This window comes from Phacochoerus africanus, chromosome 2 (assembly GCF_016906955.1).
Source record: "Phacochoerus africanus isolate WHEZ1 chromosome 2, ROS_Pafr_v1, whole genome shotgun sequence".
NCBI classification, from domain to species: domain Eukaryota; kingdom Metazoa; phylum Chordata; class Mammalia; order Artiodactyla; family Suidae; genus Phacochoerus; species Phacochoerus africanus.
Window position 1 is genome coordinate 43,628,026 of NC_062545.1, and position 21,034 is coordinate 43,649,059.

The 21,034-nt window shown below is 41.5% G+C and overlaps 1 protein-coding gene across 1 annotated transcript in view; it reads right to left on the minus strand.

Annotated features, from left to right (window-relative positions):
• The window catches only part of SLC35F1 (solute carrier family 35 member F1), a 412,817-nt gene that overhangs the window by 27,242 nt on the left and 364,541 nt on the right, over positions 1 to 21,034 (minus strand). The window contains exons 5-7 of the mRNA XM_047759683.1: positions 13,927 to 14,083; positions 11,204 to 11,256; positions 3,262 to 3,416 (exon numbers count right to left, since the gene is read on the minus strand). Of these exons, the coding sequence (XP_047615639.1) occupies positions 3,262 to 3,416; positions 11,204 to 11,256; positions 13,927 to 14,083 (365 nt within the window). The remainder of the gene's footprint in view (positions 1 to 3,261; positions 3,417 to 11,203; positions 11,257 to 13,926; positions 14,084 to 21,034) is intronic.

Genomic DNA, 21,034 nt, shown 5'->3' on the forward strand with positions numbered 1-21,034 from the left:
GGGTTTGGTTTTAGGGTGGGTCTCTGAGGCCCAATAAAGCTCATATCCTATGAATTGCTATAGATTTAACGCTCTGGATTCAATAGTGTTGTTAGATAATAAAGAACGGAAATATAGAACCATTTCTCAAAAGTCTTGTAAAATTAGTTTTCAAAAGCACTATACTGTGTAGATAGCTTAATTCAGAATTAGGTCATTTGCTTCCTTGGGATCTGGGGCTTTACTGCCCAGTCAGCACGGCAATCAGCACAAGAGGCGGAGAAGCTGCAGACAGTGGACTGACAGGTGGGGAAGGGAAGGGATTTCTTCCAAGGATGGAAAGTGAGAAAAAGCAAATAATCAATGTTAGGCAGGAGAGCCTCATTTAATCATTTAGTTCTGCCTGGGTAAGCAACATCTGTGAGCAAAGAGTACTCCTCTCTAAACTTGCAGATATTTATAACCAGACCAATGTTTACGGTAAAGACCTTGTGGTTAAGTGGAAGAATAAACTCTAACTGCACACTGTAGTAAAATCAAGTGGTTGATCCTCAGTACTGAAGCATGAGTCCCCTCCACATTATCCTTCTCACATTCTTGTGTGGCTTCCTTCTGAGAGGTGAGGGGAACTCCGAAGACAATCTATTCACTTTAGGATGACTCACTGTTAACAAAGTTTCTTTCTATTTCTCTATATGCTTATAACCTTCACTCCTTGGTCCTTGTGCCACCTGCTTGCAGCCACATAAAATAAGTCTGAACCACATAGAAAATAGGCTTGTGATTGCTAAGGGGGAGGAAGGATGGGAGAGGAATGGATTAGGAGTTTGGGATTAGCAGATGCAAACTATTATATATAGAATGGATAAACAACATGGTCCTACTGTATAGCCCAGGAAACTGTATTCAATATCCTGTGATAAACTATAATGGAAGACTTCCTGTTATGGCTCAGCAGAAATGAATCTGACTAGTATCCATGAGGACACAGGTTCAATCCCTGGCCTCACTCAGTGGGTTAAGGATCCGGCGTTGCTGAGAGCTGTGGTGTAGGTTACAGATGCAGCTCAGATCCCGGGTTGCTGTGGCTGTGGTGTAGGCCAGCAGCCACAGCTCTTATTTGACCCCTAACCTGGGAACTTTCATATGCTGCTGGTGTGGCCCTAAAAGGACAGAAACAAACGAACAAAAACCAAAAAAAAAACCTTAATGAAAAAGAACGCAAAAAAGGGTATATATAATCTGAATCACTTTGCTACAAAGCAGAAATTAACAGAACATTGTAAAGCAAGTGTACTTCAATAAAGTAAATTTAAAAAAAAGTCTAAGCCAGTGGCTCTCAATTCCGGCTACATACTAGGATCAACTAAGGGGTCTTTAAAAATCTAATGTCCAACCTCCACCTGGACCACTTAAAACAGAATCAGTGAGAGGAGCGCCCAAGCATCAGTATTTTAGAAACTCTTCAGAGGTGATTCCAATATGCAGTCAAGATTGAGGGGTCCTGGCTTAAATGCTCTTCCACGCTATACTCTCCAAACATTTAAAGATGCCCCGACCTGAATTGAATCTTCTCTTCCTTAGGCTGTGACTTTTAACCACCTCCTGAGAGCACACAATTCAGGACAACTAGCAGTCATCACCAAGCAGCCCTGGGGAGGAGTGGAGGCGGGAACCACCAGGGAGGACTTGATGGCCCAAAGGCCACCTGGGCTTGAATTGGTTCCTTCCATGGTTTTAAAAATATACCAGATAGATCAATTGGAATTCATCGAAATTAAAAACTTTTGTACTTCCAAGGATACTATCAAGAAAATTAAATGACAACCATAATATTGTGAGAGACAATATTTGTAAATATTTTCTGTAAATATATCTGATAAGGGTCTGCTATCCAACATATATAAAGAGATACTGTAACTCAGTAATAAAATACAAATGACCTGACTAAAAATGAGCTGTGATTTTGGCCACCACACTGGGCAGGAGGTTCCATGTAAAACAGGGACCTAGCACCTTAGCTTTGTCTGCTGCTATGGCCACTTTCTCCACCCCTCATATTCCAGATTTGCTTCTGGGCCTTCCAGCTGCCAACCTTGTTTGTAATCTCTTTTCTACCCATGACTGCTCTTCTTAGTCTGTTTGTTGGCTATGATTTTGGCTTAGCAGAGTAATATTTCTCATTATTCCCTTCTGCTGCCTTGCTTCTGGTCATCTCAAGCACACACTCTTGCCAGCTCAGCACATCCCTGGGAACCTCCAAACCCCATGTGACCTGGTTGAAGATGCCCTGCCCACAGCTAATAGGTGTCCTATTAGCTGGCCACACCCATGAGATGGTGACATTAACTGTAATACCACTGGTGAAGCACTCGGCCTGAAGTGGCCAGGATAATGCCTCTTCTCTTTTACCTCTTCTTTTGCCTGTCCTGGTTTGGTCTTATCTGTTTAGATACCCCATACTTGTCCTTTCTCACACTAATTATAGTCCCCACTGACCCTTATCTTATAGGACAAGTTGAGGAATGGCAGGCAGGTTTCTTCTCACATACCAATTCTAGTCAATTGCTAATGAATCAGTAAGTGTCGTGTATAAAGGACAGCATCTGATAGCACATCTCAGTGGGGCATAACCTATGAGTCATGCCTGCCTTGGGTAAGGCTGTGGGTAGAGTCTTACAGTTGAAGAGATGACCATCTTTGGACTAAATAGTGTCTTCTTTTCTTTGGGCCTGATATAGTAACTACAAATACTTCATAGTATCTCTTTACATTCCTTTAAACCCCAATCTTTGAGTAAAGAAACTATTGTGAATGCACTAGCATTTTCCATTCATATTTCTATGAAAATATATGCCAAACAGAAACTGTAGGAACTGTCTTTCCTCCAATGAGAACACGCTTTTCTGGTGGCTGTGGCAGAATCCACTTGGCAGTTATAGTTTGGGAACTGTACAAATCTTCCTAGCTTTAAGCTGGAAAAACAGTAGCTTCTGGGGTGAGTGGTGTCAGAAACACTGGCCCCCATTATTCGAAAGCCCTTCCCTCTAGGGCTGTTTCTTATCTTCCATTATCAAATGTCTGTAGTTACCATTCTCTTACGGCAAAATGCTGCCTCTTACAGGAGGAATGTGAATACCCAGATCGTAGAGGTTAGCACATAAAGGTGCATTCCTCCTTCTTGACGCAAAATCGGGACAGTTGCATGGCAGAGCCTTCTTTCCTGTGTGTGTTCTTTCCTCCAAAGAGTGGTCTTCAGAAAGAAGCACTGGCTCAACTTACCTTGTAGTGGAAGAGAAACAATCCGCAGAACAAGCTGTACAGATCTGCGGTGAGCAGGGAGAGGTTGACTGAAGTGGCACTGGTTTTCTTTATGACCACTGGCATGAAACTGTAGAGACCAAACATGCAGGCACTGAAGCCAACGTAGAGCAGTCCTGGGGGGAGAGGAAAGAGAGGCAACGTCACAGCCTCCACCAGGGCCTCTGTGTGTCCGCAGTGGGTGAAGGAAGGGGAACAGAGCCCCCCCCACCCCACCCCCACCTTTATCTCTCACATAGGAGTTTTTCTTTTACTCTATTAATTGATGCTTATCATAGGATGAGACATAGCTAACACATAAAATAAAACGTGAAAATCTGCATGTGGAAAAATACCTTTATAATTCTCATACATATCTGATGTTTTGCTTTTTCTGAGAAGGAGTGTTTTTTAATGGCTACAGTCAGAAGATAGGGTCAGGGCCTCTGAATTCTATTTCCAGCTGTGCTATAATTAACTTCTAGTACCCACGTCTTTTAAAACTTTCTTCATTTCTTTTTTTTTATAATGATTTTTATTTTTTCCATCATAGTTGGTTTATAGTGTTCTGTCAATTTCTACTCTACAGCAAAGTGACCCAGTCACACATATACATATACATTCTTTTTCTCACATTATCCTCCATCATGCTCCATCACAAGTGACTAGATAAAGTTCCCTGGGCTATACATCAGGACCTCATTGCTTATCCATTCCAAATGCAATAGTTTGCATCTATTAATCCCAGATTCCCAGTCCATCCCACTCCCTCCCCCTTCTTCATTTCTTTTTTATTTGCAACATAGGAACAAAATTGCTTGGTATCATGTATTGCTCACAACGATGAATAACCCCATAGTCCTTAAGATGGAAGGGCTTATGTGCCAAGAAGATGTGGCTTAAGTCAGAGTACTGACCTGGAATCCTAACCGTGTGACCTTGGGCAGACCGCTTCATTGCTTGGACCCGAGATGACCTGTCAATTTCTCCCAGACTTGAGAATCCTGCTCAGCCCTGCCCCCAACACACAGAGTCCTATTCCACCATTACTTTTCCTAGCATTAGGTGGGCTGTCACAGGGAGGCTGTGCTGGTCTCTAAATAAATAGGTAAATGCCTTGTAGACTATCAAAGAATTAGGTTTTTCAAAACAGATGAAAAGGAAAAAGATGCCCTTAAAATGCTACGTCCCTCATCCTCTAAAATTTTCTTTCTCTCTCTCTAATTATAACTAGATACACAATTCCATAAGTACACAATTTCACTGGGTCTCGATCAGGAGTTTGGCTAAATCTAGAGTTTGGTTTATCATTTCCTAGATGTTGATACAACACAAAGGTAGAAAAAAAAAAAGCTCATTTCTTGACCATGAAAGAATAAAGCATAGAATAAGCACAACTAATACAACTCAGTGGATCTTCGGACATTTTAATACAACAAAATATCCAACCTTTCCAAAGGAATCCTTGATTACACATGTCTGATTTGGGCTGTGACAATTACTTCCTCTGAATCCTGAGGATTTGGTAGGTATTGGACACTTAGTCCCATTGACTATGAAGACCAGTGATCCCTCCAAAGAGAAATTTGGTTTTCCCATTTAAGGGTGTGAATCATTATTCTATATGTTTCTGATCTTAAGTTCAAGGAAAGCCATGTCAAGTCTATATAAAAATTTTATTTTGAACATTAAGTAAGCAAACTCAGTACAACAGCCCCCTCTAGTGTGGTGGAAATGCCCTAGGAGGAAAATGGAATAACCACTTTTCTCATTCAGTAATACATTCGAGTCCTCTCGTGAAGACTCGTCGTAGCAAGGTCAGACGGCTTTTGACTCTCCAGCAGAAGTTAATTCCCTGAAAGTGATCAATTTTCCTGTACTTGGGTTTCCTGCTACTTATAATTCATTTTCTTTTTAATCAAGTGACTAGAAATGCAGTATCAACCTATGGTTAATATGAGAAAAGACATAAAAATTAATTCAGTTTTTTGAGGGCATCACAAATTTAGATTATAAGTGATTGAGCTAGAGAGTTCCAGACTCCAACCCTCCCATCATCTTACCTAGCACACTGTGGCTTCTCACATGTGAGATCTGATGTTTTACAGTCACTCAATTATTCAATCATGTATTCACTGAGTACCTACTATGCCCTGAGGACTCTGCTATGGGCTAGCAGTGCAATGGACAACAGGATAGACCAGAAGCTTAAAGTTAACATTAGTGGCTTGAAAGAAGAAAAGGGTTCCTACGGGGAATGGCAAGTGGCTTGCTTTAGGAAGGGTGACCAGGTAAGGCTTCTTTGTGGAGGCAGCATTTACCTGAAGGTCTAAAAGGAGATTGCCATGGTAGAGCCAGGGGACAAATATTTTAGGCAGGGAGATCAATAAATGAAAAGACCCTGTGTAGGGATGGGGCCAGGTGAGTTCCAGGAGCTGCCAGAAGCCAGAATATCTAAGCAGCATGAACAGAGTGAGGCGGTGATAAGAGAGGAGATTGGAAAATTAAACAGGATTTGGATTATGTGGGGCCTTGTAAGTCTTAGAAAGAAACAGGTTATCTTATTCTAGTTGTAATGAGAAGCCAATGAGGAGTTTGTAGCAGGTGGCTAACGTCAGATCTACATTCCTAAAAGATGACTTTGACTACTATGCAGAGAAAGGACTGAGGGAGAAGCATGTGAGGAGCCCAGTGAGGAGTGTGTGGTCTCAGCCCAAGCAAGAGGTGCTGGTGGCTTTGCTCACAGTGGCTGTGCAGATGAAGTGAAGTGGCCACTCTGTGAAGACTCAGCACACCCTGCTGGTCGGTTGGATGTAGGAAGTGAGAAAAGGGATAGCATCAAGCATATCCATGGGCTCAATGGGTTCTGGCTAATTTAGAAACTGGGTGAATTATGGTGTCATTTACTGAGATGGAGAGAACTGAGCAGGAGAACCAGGTTCTCAGGGGAAATAGAAAGATCCATTCTGAACATATTAAGTTTTAGATGCTTGTACATCATCCAAAAGGATCTGTCCTGTAGGGAATGGATATATAATTGGCAGGCTCGGAGAAGAGGTATGACTTTACAAGCAAATTGGTGAGCCAAGGAGTGCAGGAAAATAGATCTACAAGTGGAGTTTCATTCTACTCATCAGACTACGTTGGGATGCTTCAAACTTAAACATTCTAAACCTATTCTTAAAAATTGCAAAAATTAAAATAAGGGCATGGGATATAGACACCATTACAGTTAATCGCCCTGCTGGGTCATCCAATGTTTTTGTGTATGAATATCCTGTTTTGTGAGCAAAGCAGTCAGCCAAATGCACACATGATGAAGCTGAGAATGGGAATGCAATATTACTGCAATTTGCTGATTTGTTTTTCCTAGATGGTCACTAGGTAGTTGAGGGATGTTAGTGATGCCTCTGAAGACACAACTTGCTGTCCATGTGGGGTTTTCAAACAGTTTATTAATGTGGGCAAACAAACTAAATTACTTTTTACAACCACATTACAACCACATAATGGTTAATGGCTGCAATAACTACATTTACAAAGTATATATATAACCATTTTTCTGGCCACGCTTGTGGCATGAGGAAATTCCTGGGCCAGGGACTGAACCCATGCCACAGTAGGGACAATGCCAGATTGTTAACTCCTAGGCCATGAGGGAACTCCAACCATGTCTTATTTGAAATGTTTTCTCTCTCATTAAAGACAGAATTTGGTAGCTCTGTACCAAAGAGATTTAAGCTAAAGAAATTGGAAAGAATACTGTCAGCTAATGTTGACTGAGCACTTGCTATGTGTCATGTACTTTATAGACATTAATTAATCTCCATGACAGAATAACACCATTGCTATTGTTATCTTCTTTACACATGTGAGGAAACAGGCTTATAGACTGTATCAGTAGCCACTCTCCCCCCCCCCAAAAAAACCAGTCCACACCAGGATCAATAGAGAAAATATAATATGGAGCACAGATTACAAAGGGGCTTGAGTGGATAATGAGGAAACAGGGTGAGGTAATCCAGGCATTAGCAAGAGCAGTAAATTATTCACCCTGCTGGAGCCAAAGCGATCCAGGGAGGAGGTCATGTTACCAGAGGTCGTCCTAAGTCAGGGAGGCCCAGCAGAGGTATAATCTCAAGAGGACACTGAACCATTTCTAGAGGCCTGACCTGAAACAGGGAGACGCAACCTGGTTTCCTTCTTCCTCCCACCCTCCAATCTCCTTCTGCTGCCTCCCATTGGCCAAACTTAGCTGGAAGCCAGTTAACAAGGCTGTACCGGAAGTACCGTTTGCATGGCTCAGCCTCTGTAATGCAGAGCAGAATAAGGGTAAGAAACATATCTGTGAGTAACAGGCAAAAGGCCAGCATGCAGAGGTCGAGTAGCATGCCCTCAGGTCACTCAGGCTGCTCGATTTTAAATTCCGGCACATACCACTAAGCCATGTTGTCTATTTTGAAGAGAAGTAAGGCTTGAGTGGAGCATCCTATTTTACTGCAATGAACAACTCATTTTATATATGATATATACACAATACATCATATATACACGATATACAACATGCTATATATATTTACATATGATAGATACGGCATCTATACATGTGTATAGTTTGCCTGTGTACACTGCATGTTTTCTCTCACCACTTTCTTTTCGATCCCACTAGTGTTCACCTTCCTTTGACTAGACTTGATTTTTAAAATATTATCATTATCATTATTATTATTATTATTTTGCTTTTGGGGGCCATATCCACAGCATATGGAGGTTCCCAGGCTAGGAGTCGAATCAGAGCTACAGCTGCCAGCCTACACCACAGCCACAGCAATGCCAGATCCGAGCTGTATTTTCGACCTACACCACAGCTCAGGGCAATGCCAGATCCTTAACCCACTGTGCTAGGCCAGAGATTGAACCTGCGTTCTCATGGATACTAGTTGGGTTTGTTAACTGCTGAGCCACGAAGGGAACTCCCTAAAATATTATTTTTCACTATTAAAAATAGAGGTTAGGTAGGATGGTTTCTCAGGACAAACACATTAGGTTGGGGAAGTTGCTCAGAGAGGGCAAATTAGTCCCACCACAGGCAGCTGTGAGCCCAGAGAAGTGGCCTGGATGCTCTAGGCCTCCAGCTCAACATGGGAAAGAAAGAAACCATGTATTCTTAATGATCTTTAAGCTCCTTTTTGCTCTGTGATCCCAGAGAAAGGTCAAATCTCTTGTTTTCGCCTCCAGAAAAAACCAAAACCAAAGCAAGCAACACCTAGGACAAGAAAAATAAAGCCCCAGCTTGCCATGAACCAGGCCCACGCACCGCAGATTTTCCTTCCTCTGCCACGGGCCCTGCACCCCAGCTAACACTTGTTCTCACACCTTTCAACACAACATGGCAAATGGGGTAAAGAGAATGCTTAAGCTAGTTATTACATTTCTGACTGTGACCCGAACACGCCTGCTCCATGGGAGGATATTGTAGCTCCATTCCGTCCCACATTTCACTTGAGTCTGATGATTACATCACCTAACCCAGTCTTTCTGTTCAGTAAAGTAAAACAAATAAACAAATGGCATCAACAACTGTTGTCTTCCTGCTTTTAAAAACTCTTTGGAGCTTGCAATTGGCCGATTTTTATAAGAAAATAACAGAATCTGTTTTAAAAAATGCTTTCCAAGTCCAGAAAATATAAAACATATTTATTATCCCACTTACTCCACTGAAAAAATTTTGATGAAATGGCTACCATAGGAGCTATCCAAGAGACTGATGGGGATTACTCATGTGGAGAGAGGGAAGGGAGAGAGATGCATTGACACATGGTGGGAGATGAAGAGAGTCTTAGAATTTGGTCTCTTAACTAAGAGGCTGGGAGCTCAGCACCAAAACACAGTGGTCAGAGCCTGGCACTCTTGGGTGACTCCCCACAGAGTGTGGGGGTGCTCTAAGTGGTCCCCTCCATGTCTCCTTGCTTCTAGCGTCCATAACTTGCAGGAGCTGGTACGCCATCTCCTGACTTCCCAGAAAGAAAGTGCAATGCAGAGCCTAAACCTCCTGTCGCTGTCTCTATCACTTCCCTTTTGTCTATAACTTTGTAAGATGAGATAGGGCATGGCAGATCCATCTCCTGTGCTTGTCATTCATTCATTAGATCATTTAATAAACATTTATTCCCTGGATTTTATATGCCTAGAGCATATAAGCAATAGAACCTTGTAGTAGGTCAGGATGAGGTATGAGGACAAAGGAAACTCTGGTATTAAAAAAACAAACAAAAAAACCACCTCAACCTTTCTCTGTGCTTTAGAAAGTAAAGGATAAATACTGGGTTCCTTTTCTAGACCATTTTAGCCTCAATTCCAATCAGGAATTAAATGCATGGCTCTGCAAAGTATTCTTTCTACACCACCCTTCATCATCCTGGACTACAGGGGATTGACATTACGGCAGTACGAAGGCTCAGAATCAAACTACCTTTTGTGGGCGCATTTAACTAACACTGAATTGTTAGAGAACCTCGGTGGACATGCACACGACATCCACATATTAGAGGACAAATTATGTTTTATTAGTGCTATTACTATTAATATAAACTTGATTTATACACATGGACCACTGCACGTGAAGCGTTACCAAGCCCGGGTGACATCCTGGCTCTGAGAATCACAAAGGCAAAGGTGGCTGTAATCTGCAGTGGTTTCCTTTCCCAGCCGCCCCCCTCTCCTCCCCACAGCCTCTTCTCTCTATTGATTTCCATCTAATTGTATCGTTTTATGGCAAAACTCGAGAGAAATTAAGTAGCAGGACTCTGTAACAGACACAAGGGCTGGTCAGCCCTTGGAAGTCACTAGAGCTAACCCCAGGGGCGTCATGCGCAATTCTGTAGCTCCCCTGTGTCTTCAGAGGGAATTCTGTTGGCAGCAAGTCGACCTTGAATGCCTCAGGGTTGAGGGTAAGAAAGGGGTGCAGGGAGGTTTATGTTACTGTTGTCCTTGCTCAGAGAAGCAGAATTTGACTGAAGCTGTAAGTTCTAAGAAAGCTCACATAAGCTGGAGACAGCTCAAGCAGCCAGCTTTAGAGTGGGGAACGCCTGTATTTTCACCCCCATTTGCATTCATTGGGGACACATTCTCCAAGACCTCCCTAAGCTGAGCTCTGTGCTCATGGCTGGAACACAGGCCTCTTGGTATACACCCTGAGGGGCTGTCTTCAGGACCAAGGGTATTAAGTGTCAGTCCTGTCTAGGGCTTGCTGTGTGATCATTATTAGAGCATCACTCAGGATCTTAAATCCTTGCCCTAAATTTTTTTTAGAGAAAAGTAACCTTTGAAACAGGTGGCATCTAGATGCCCCTGATGATGACTATTAAGTAGCTCAAAGCACGTCTGGTATTTTCCACCAAGTCCATTTGGAGATCAATTAACCATTTCTTTTGTGCAAACTGCTCCCCTCTGAAAGGTTTTTATGGGCTCAGAATGCCCATTACATTGTTTTCTTGTGTGCCTTTTTGTTCTTTTTTTTTTTTTTTTTCCCTTTACTAAAGTGCCACTTTTTAATGATCACATCAGTTCTGTGTTTCTGGGCCAGAGTAAATTGCTGTCATTTATGTCTCACCACTGCCTCAGGCATTCTTTCTTTCCAGTTGGTCTTTAACCTAATAACATACTTCTGTGTCTACCCTAATGGCATCTTGAAGATGATAATGGGCAGAGGCTCAATTAAGAAACATTATGAATCACACAGTTCAGTCTCTTATCGTGGGTAAGAATCCCTAAAGTGACAAGGGGGTTTCATTTCTTTTGTCCCTTATAGTCTAAATCCCTTCCTTGTTTGTGCCTCACCGCCACCCCAATTACTCTCCAAATGTTATTCCTCCAGTTTACTAAAAAACAGCGTCTTAGGTTTTGCTGTAAGCAAACCCCTTACCTATTTGCCAGTCCCAGGGCACCTTTAACAGCTCCTTGTGCTCCATTATAGCTCTGCAAATTGAAAAAGAGCAGACTTGATAAGCAAGATTATAATGCGGCCTACTTCTTTTTTTGTCAGTTACCAGATTTATACAAATCATGATGCTACCAGTTGATTTCAGAAATAAACTTGGATTGTGGAGTTCCCATTGTGGCTCAGCAGTAATGAACCTGACTAGTATCCATGAGGACTTGGGTTCGATTGCTGGCCCTGCTCAGTGGGTTAAGGATCCGGCATTGCTGTGAGCTTCAGTGTAGGTCATAGACGAGGCTCAGATCCCGAGTTGCTGTGGCTGTGGAGTAGGCTGGCAGCTACAGCTCCGATTTGACCCCCTAGCCTAGGAACTTCCATATGCCACGATGCGGCCCTAAAAAAGACAATAAATAAACAAAACCAACCAAACAAACAAATAAATAAATTTGGATCATGCAGAAACAAGTTTAATCTAGCAGTTCATCACTGAAGGATCCTGTTAGGCGTGGCCAGCAGGGTGAATGTGAGCCAGTGGCCACGGTAGGGCACAAACCTTCACTGTCTCCTCACCTGAACAGCCTGCCTCTAGCCCCTGCCTCTTCTTGCTTAGATGCTTTCTAAAAAGGAAATGGCTAGCTTCAGAAAATTCCCATGCTTGCAGTTTTAATCATTTTTCAGATTGAGCACTCTCCAGGGCAGTGGTCCCCAAACTTAAATGTACAAAAATGCTCCCTGGAGAGCCAGTTAAAACAGTTCCCTGGGTCCCATCCCTGGAGAGCCTGATTCAGTAGATCTGGTGGGGCCCATGGAGGTGTGTTTCTGACAAGTTCTCATGTGGTACCAGTGTCACTGGTCAGAGAACTATGCTCTGAGAACCACTGTTCTGGAAGAAGACCAGGAGGGGAGGGTGGCATGGCTTCACAGCATCACTTTGATGCACCTTCATGTGCCCCATTTGCCAAACACCCTAAGCCACGTTCACTACTTTGACAGTGTCTCTGAAGGACTGCCTCAGCTCTAATGCACTGTAACTGCAGCAAGTGAGTGCTCGATCTCTGAAGATATTTTTTTGGATTCAAGAATAATAATCCATAAAAGGAGCCATCCATCTACGAACTGTTGGTTATGAGCAGTTGAACTAGGCAATTTCTTTTCCTCCACAGAGCTGAAGTGCCAAATTTAGGAAATTTAAAATGCCATCATGGAGTTCCCTTTGTGGTGCAGTGGAACAGAATCAGACTGGTATCCATGGGTATGCGGGTTCGATCCCCGGCCTCGCTCCTGGTTAAGTATCCGGCATTGCCATAAGCTGGGTGTAGGTTGCAGACACAGCTCAGATCCTGCGTTGCTGTGGCTGTGGTGTAGGCTAGCAGCTGTAGCTCCAAATCAACCCCTAACCAGGGAGCTTCCATATGCTTCAAATGCATCTCTAAAAAGCAAAAAAAAAAAAAAAAAAAAAAGCCATGATGCTTTCAAAATAAATCTTTCCTAGAGACTCTTCCCAAATCCTTGCCTTGCTTGGTATGCTGTTTTTCACCTGTATTGTAGGATACTAAAATTTGGAGGATTCTTGGAAACAGCCTATTTGCAAAACATGTTTTATGTGATGCCAAAATATCTTCTATAAATAATTTCAGGCACTGACTTAATACAATTTACAAAGTACTTGCTTTGTAGAAAGTAATTTGGGTGAAATCTCGATTACCTGCTTTGCAGAGAGGGATTTGGTGAAATTAGGCTGGAGGTTATTCTTTTAAAGGCGGGGGGGGCTCTTAGGGCCTCACCCACGACATATGGAGGTTCACAGGCTAGGGGTTTAATGGGAGCTGTAGTCACCAGCCTATGCCAGAGCCACAGCAACCCCAGATCCGAGCCATGTCTGTGACCCACACCACAGCTCATGGCAACGCCAGATCCTGAAACCCACTGAGGGAGGCCAGGGATCAAACCCGCAACCTCATGGATCCTAGTCGGATTTGTTTCCACTGCGCCACGATGGGAACTCCAGACTGGAGGTTATTCTTAATCTCTTCTGTGAAACCAAAATGCATTGCTTTTGTTGTAAAATTATGCTTTGTTTGACACTTATTCTCACAACTTCTGGGGCACTAGTCAGTGATGACATATGCTCTGATGCCAGAATTATTCCAAAACTGGTGTTTCTGACTTTTTGATGGTTAGTGAATGCCTGTGTTGTATCTTCGCCCATTTAAGGAAGATGGAAACACTGAATTTTTTAGATGAATTTGAAATATGATTCATTTGCGCCAATCCATGGGCAATAAAGGAGAAAATTTATAAAAGGACAAATTTAAACTATAAATTTTCTAGAGGTGGTTGCTAGTAAAACTAGTTTACTACTTGTCACTAGTAAACAGAATGCCCCTTTTGGAAGTGCATCAAATCACGACATTTACACTTAGTTTTTCTGTTTCTTTTTCACTGGCCGGTTTGGGAGAATTAATGTACTTCTTGTAAATTATCTTTGAAGTCCATTAAATAAATGTATTTTAAAGTTGTTTAGTTTGGAAGAAATTTACTAATAAAGATAGTGAGTTCTCAGATTTCATGTGGGAGGTTGGTGACATGTTTCCAGCTCTGATTTTTATAAAATAAAGTGAGCAAGCATACCCCAGATGAAAAAAGAAAACTATAAGAATAAGCTCTAAGAGTATCGACTGTCTGGATTTGTTGTTATTTTTACTCACAATTGAATTCCACTGAAAAATGCCCCAAAGAGTCCAATCATTCCCAGGAATTCCACTCGGCTCAGGGTTCGGATGATGTACTCTTCCCAGACGTTCGAGATGCCATAGAGCGTGGCTCCTCCTAAGACCAGAAGGTCCCCCACCAGCTTATTTTCCCCTAGGGACCGAAAAAAACAGAGGAAGCCTCATTAAAATTTTCCTAACAAGAATTTGGCACCAGCAAAATCATCTTCCTCTGCCTATTCTATCCTGACATTTTTATAGAAGTTCTGTTTTTTGCCAACTGAGATTTAGCAGAGTCTGTTTATGTGCGCTCCAGATCTGTTGTGACATAAAAAAGGGTGCCCGTGTCTACCTAACCAGACGTCTTCTTGAGCTCAGAAGAGGGTCAGTTTCTTCTAGATCTCCTCCTCTCCACAACATCCCATGTCTTCTGTCCACATGAAAGGGATTAGGGATTGAAATTTTCTTTTTCTTTATTTCTAAAAGCTAAATTTATTTTTTTCATTTTTAATGATTTTTATTTTTTCCATTATAGTTGGTTTACAGTGTTCTGTCAATTTCTACTATACAGCAAAGTGACCCAGTCACACATTATATATACATTCGTGGATTGAAATTTTCAACTCCCCTAAAGTAAGTAACGTAAGAGTGAAAATATATGTAATACATCATCACATTAATATTTTTCTTCTTTCATTAAAAAAATATCAAATTGTTCTAAACTCAATTTTGGTCAGTTTTGGTTTATTTCCAATCTCTCATAAATTATGTACCGGGCTAGTCTCCATAATTAAGCAAACTCTCTCCACTCCAGAAGCCAGAGAAGGAGAGTAGAAAACAGCAGCCTCATGGTGGCATTGCACCCAAGTAGCCTCCAGGTTTGTCCTGTGTAGTTGGCTCATGGGAACTTGGAGACATGCAGCTCTGGGGCAGAAGACGTGCAGGATGGGAAGGGTCTTCTCTCCAGCATGATTCTAAGGAACAGGCTCACCTTAGAGTAGCCTTGGTGTCCCAGATTAGCTGGAACAACCTAACACTGCAGAACCAGATTCTCACTGTACAGCTGGGGGCACTGTGCATTTTTAGGAAGAGGTTTCACATAAAAGAATCTGGGCTGAGTTTGGGGAAAGACCTTTCCACTCATGCCTCTGTGGTCATCCTTGGAAATATATTTACTCTAAATATCACTTTTTCTAAGACAACTTCTCACCCCTGGTAAGGCCTGGAGAGAGAAAGAGGATTTCCTGCCAGGCAGGAGAGCTTGCTGGAATCACCCTCAAGGGAATGAAGCTGAGATCCTAGATCTGCGAGGGCTGGGCGCCCTCCCTGGGATCATGGGGAGCAGGTGACCCAAGAACGTGATGAGCTTCCCATGAGAAACCAGACTTCATGGAATATCCCTGGGAGTGATTTCTGGGGAAATTAAGATTGCAGTTCCAGAACAACCTGATTAATCTTTTTTATGTGTCAACTAGAAAATCATGACAAAACTTCTAATTTTCAGGAGTTCATTTGAAGAATAAGCTATATAATAAAAAGGATCCATTACCAAGATTATAAAATTATAATGAACATGATTCAGTTACTTTTCAATAAGGAGCCCTTTCAGGATCTTGTGGTGACATGGGGCCATTAGTATGAAGGTCAATTATTGTAGTATTAGTGAAGTATGGAAGTGCTGCTTGATAGAATTCTTGGCTAATGAAATTAATTTTATATGAATGGATTCAGGAAAGTTAAATTATAATGAAATATTTTAATAGGAATTAGGGAAACATCAGTCCATCTTTTAAAAGTCCTAAAAAGAGGCCACGCTCTTTCAATGAACAGTCTCATCAATCTTTTTCACACTCCATATCTGTATTGTTATGGCCTAGTCTGTTCACTGCCCTCTGATTATATGGAATCTACTTCCCAGTACTTTGAATTTTCACCAATGTAGTGATATTATTATTACTATTGTTGTTAATAATAATACAATTTTGTGTAAGTTCAGAGGTATTTCCTTTTATCAGTGACAAAAAGATTAAATATCATTTATTAAAACTGGTAAATGGTATGAAAATAAGTATATATACATATAGCATGTATGAAATTTTAGATGATTAAATGCAATTAACCAAGACATGATTTTATCCAACCATATTATATAATGAAGTGTTTGATATAAATAGAAGAAAGTGCTAGGACTAATAGGAAAATACTAGGACTAATACCTACAATTTCTATCTCGTTAACTGGAAATTACAACATATTACTCCACGTTTCATGCCCTATGGATGCAATAAACACATGACATGGTAGAGCTAGTTTCTCTGTAATATTCATGGAGAAAATTATATCTACCAAATCTGTCATGTATGGATGGATGAAACCGCAGTGAGTGATAAAGTTTTGCAAACTGGGGATAAATGGGCACATTCAAAATGATGAGAAGTCCACTCAACCCAGGGGCTTCTTCCTCTCCTCTGAGTTTTACACCATCGTAGCTGTACTCAGTAACCCCTGCCCTCTGCTCCACATTGTTATCTGTTAACTTGTGCATCTTCCCGTTCTCCCCGTTCTCTTACACAGTAGGGTTGAGGGGCTTAGACTGTGACTTACTTGGCTTTCTATGCTGCGTGGCTCCTGGTATATGATAAGTTCTCAGTAAATATTTAAATGTGTTGAGCTGATGGACGACATCTCAATCCATCCCATTGTAAAGATTCTGAGTAGTGACATCTTTCAATTCAGGTAGGTGAGGGTTCTAATTGCATCTCGGTCACTTATTAGTTGCTGAACATTGGGCAAGCTATAGAGTCTTTCTGACTTGTTTTTTTTTTTTTAAAATGAGGTTACAGTGAGGATACCATAAAGTAATGTCAGTAATATTTAAAAATGCAAAATAACGTAAGATGCTGAGCATGTCATCTGGCACTTATTAAGTGTACAGTAAATGGTGGTTACAAAGAGTGAATCAATCCTTCCCTTTGAATCACCACCTGTCTGTTTGGCCATCTTTCATTTTGGATTGCTTCTTGGTTCTAATCAACCCAGTCATAATTGCTTTGCAAGAATTGATTTTCCTTATGAGATTTTTTGATTAAGTACTAGAAACACCATGTTTGGAGGGATATTTGTATTTGAGTGGTTGTGGGAGGAGAAGAGGGAAGATTCTTTAAAATCACTACTTATCATTATTTGAAGAATAAATGATGAATTATAGTATTCTAGAGTGTTGAAAGACTATTCATGCAATTTATGAATGCAAGCCTATCATGCTGAAAATCTTTGAGTTTTAAATACGACCAACTACTGTGTTTCCCTGGGACTGTCTGCATTTTAGCAGAGTAAGTCCTGCATCTCGGGAAACCCCTCCAGTCTGGGCAGTTTGGGGTAGTCAGTCATCTTAATTTACTACAAATAAACAACAGTACATTTTTTGTAAGAGTCATAATTATGGAAAAAAAATAGATATTAAGTGGTTAGCAGAAAGATTTCACATCTAGGACACATCATTTAGTACTGGTTTGCCCTTACACAAGTTTCTTATCTTTCCTGAGCCTTGATTTCTTCAGCTGCAAAAAGGAGAATAAAAATACTTTCTATGCATAATTAGGAGGATTAAATCAGATGATACATAGGAAAGTGCCTGGCACCAATAAAAATTGTCACTTTTTTGGATTATGACTAATTATCTCGCACTTTGAAAATATTTTCTCTTTTGAAGTAAATATAAAATTACGTCTCATAATAAGGAAAAAATGTCATTATGGTTATCTAACATCTTTGATACATGAACTACGAAATGCAATAAATGTACTATGGTAGAAAGGATATTTTGAAGAGCAAAAAATACATTTTATGAAACATTCTACATATTTAGGATCTACTTCAATTGAATTTTATCTTAATCCTATTACTTTCTAACTTTCCCTTTTATACCCACAAATTTACAGAGGAAGGTAGAAATGTCATGGAGAACTCTCTTTGGTCTTCCTAGGTCATTTTTACACCCTCCAACATCAACCACATTCTCAGGACCCACTTTATGACATGTCTTTTCCCCAAGCATCAATAAATGCAGAGCCAGTTTTTCAGAGGAGGACTATAACGCTGGAGGCAGGTGGCAAGAGAGACTGCACATACTAGGCCCACCAATTTTCACTGACAAACTTGGAACAGGCATGTCTTTTCAGGCGAGCATCTGTAGTGGATGATCAGCTGTTCCTGAGACCAGCACAGAACCTGAACGCAAGTGTTGGGTCCATCCCACTTTGTAGACCTCTTCCCAGGCCCCTAGGCAGATTTCCCATGGCTGATATGAATGTGCTTGGGGACAGAATTCTCAAAATCCCAAGCTAAGGAGAACCGTGGACCAGGCAATATAAAAAGGACCAAGTCAGGAATTCTCATTGTGGCTTAGCCAGTTAAGAACTTGACTTGTCTCCATAAGGATGCAGGTTCAATCCCTGGCCTCACTCAGTGGGTTAAGGATCTGGCGTTGCCTCGAGCTGCAGCAAAGGTTGCAGACATGGCTTGGATTGGTATTGCTGTGGCTGTGGCGTAGGTCTGCAGCTGCAGCTCTGATCTGACCCCTAGCCCGGGAACTTCCATATGCAGTGAGTGTGGCCATAAAAAGAAAAGAAAAAAAAATGGACTGAATCAGTCATCCTCTTTTTGTATGAAAAACTCCTGATATGGTGATGACATCTGATATTGAGTTGAATGCCTGATGAAATTTATGGCGAGTGCCTGAAGGATTTTAGACAAGTTCTGTCCCTGGCTAATTAATACAGGTGAATCAACTCTATGGTAAGAGTGGTAACAAATGGAACATTTTTGATGGTGATGCACACTGGGATTATATTGTCCTCAAAACCAGTGTGCTGTTTTCTTTTTTCCAGAACCTTTTATACAGTAGCTTAAAGTGCTGTCTAATTTAATATCCTTGTAGACATAAAGCATGTTTTATAAAATGAGCCTCTGGATCCTAATTTGGGCTGCCCTCAGAACATCATGCCAAAGACTTGGGCGGATTACTTGAGCATGGAAGGTGCTCAACAATGAGACAATTTCCTTCTGTTAACACTGGCACCTCATAAGTCACAACAGGAGGGATGCTGTGGGGCTAAAACAGAGTCACACAGAGAAACAAATCACACTCCAGCATGTTTCAGAGACCCTGCATTGTTTTTAAACATGACCCCTTTTGACTCTCAAACGGACTTTTTCTTATAGCACTAGTACTTCCTTCCTAATGCTTCATTTGAAAGAAAAACAAACAAACTTTTTTTTATAGGACTAGTGAATACAACGTAGTGAAAGTAATTAAGTTAGTTTAACATTCTGGGCATAAATGCTTAGTTCTTTTTTTTTCTTTTTTTTTTTTTACGGCCGCGCCTGTGCCGTATGGAGGTTGCCAGTCTAGGAGTCTAACTGGAGCTACAGCTGCCGGCCTACGCCACAGCCACAGCAACGTCAGATCTGAGCCGCATCTGCAACCTACACAGTTCACAGCAACTCGTATCCTTAACCCACTGAGCGAGGCCAGGGATTGAACCCACAACCTCATCGTTCCTAGTTGGATTTATTTCCGCTGTGCCAAGACAGGAACTCCCAAATGCTTAGTTTTATCACGACAACTGTGTTCTTTGACTATGGATCTAAAATGATGGCCAGGGTGAATGGCTGGGGTTCAGCAAAGCAAAAGTCTCATAAATAAGAGCAGATGCAGCTTAGTCTGTGTTTACACTGTTCAAGCTAAGCTGACAAAGTGTAATTAAATTGTGACTTTATAACAACTGGCCAGATTATATCAGACACAAATTTAGTCTAATTGGTCCAAAGAGATACTCTGTATTAGGAATATAATGGGTATTGAGCATAAAATTAGTTTTTCAGGAGTTCCTGTTGGGGCTCAGCGGGTTATGAACCTGACTGGTGTCCATGAGGTTGGCGGTTCCATTCCTGGCCTTGCTCAGTGCATTAAGGATCCCACGTTGCCTGAGCCATGGTATAGGTCACACATGTGGCTCAGGTCCTGTGTTGCCATGGCTGTGGTGTAGGCCTCAGTTGCAGCTCTTGTTTGACCCCTAGCCCTACTTCCACTTGTCACAGGTGCAGCCCTGAAAAGCAAACAAAACAAAACGAAAAAACTATTTTTGTGTGTGACATCTATCCACATCCCATGGAACCACTATTTCATAGAAGAGAACCTGGAAAAAGCTAGAGTATGTATTTTCAGTCCCTCTGTTGAGGCGGGGACTGATTACATTGTGCAGACAGCTTTTGGAGAGGGCAGAGGCTGTCTCTCTTTCTTGCTCTGTGCTGTCTTTTCAGCTCCCAGCAACATGGGAGAGGGAAGGAAGCCTGCCTAGGAGGTCAGGAGCCTTGGGTCTGGTCTCAGCTCTGTGACCTCGGGCAACTCACTTGGCTTCCCCATGTCTTGGCATTTTTGTGTGTCAAATACAAAGGAACCTTACAAAATCTTTCAACCATAAACTTCTATGGCGCAACTTAAAAACATAAATGACATTCATTTCAAGTACTTCCTATGACCTAGTCTCATAGAGAAATGCCCCAATTTTAACTTATCTCTAATTCCCTAGAAGAAAAGGCAATTCCAAAACTATAGAAGATTGTCTACTTTCTATCCTGTCCTCGATGTAGCAAAGAACGTCATATTTTTTTCCTGCCCCCTGAAACCTTGTCTAGCTCATGGATTCTGGGTACATTTTAAAGAATTACAATGCTTTAAAAGTGATCTTCTGGAGGAGTTCCCACTTTGGTGCAGTAGGTTAATAATCCAACTGCAGCAGTTTGGGTCACAGTTAAGACTTGGATTGAATCCCTGGCCTGGGAACTTCCATATGCTGTGGGCGTGGCCATAAAAGTAATCCTTTGGAAACCACTCTGGATCAGGGCTCCCCAGAAGATTCATAGAAATTTGATGAGTAAGCCTTGAGCCTTTACTGTGTAGGTCTACCACGTAATTACCTATGACTGCTACCGAAAACCCTCCTCCTAAATAAACAAACCAACAAAAACCATGCATGAGGAGACCGAACTTAGCTCCCCTGCATAAAAATCTCGAGTCCTCTTAATCTAGTTTTCAAAGTTT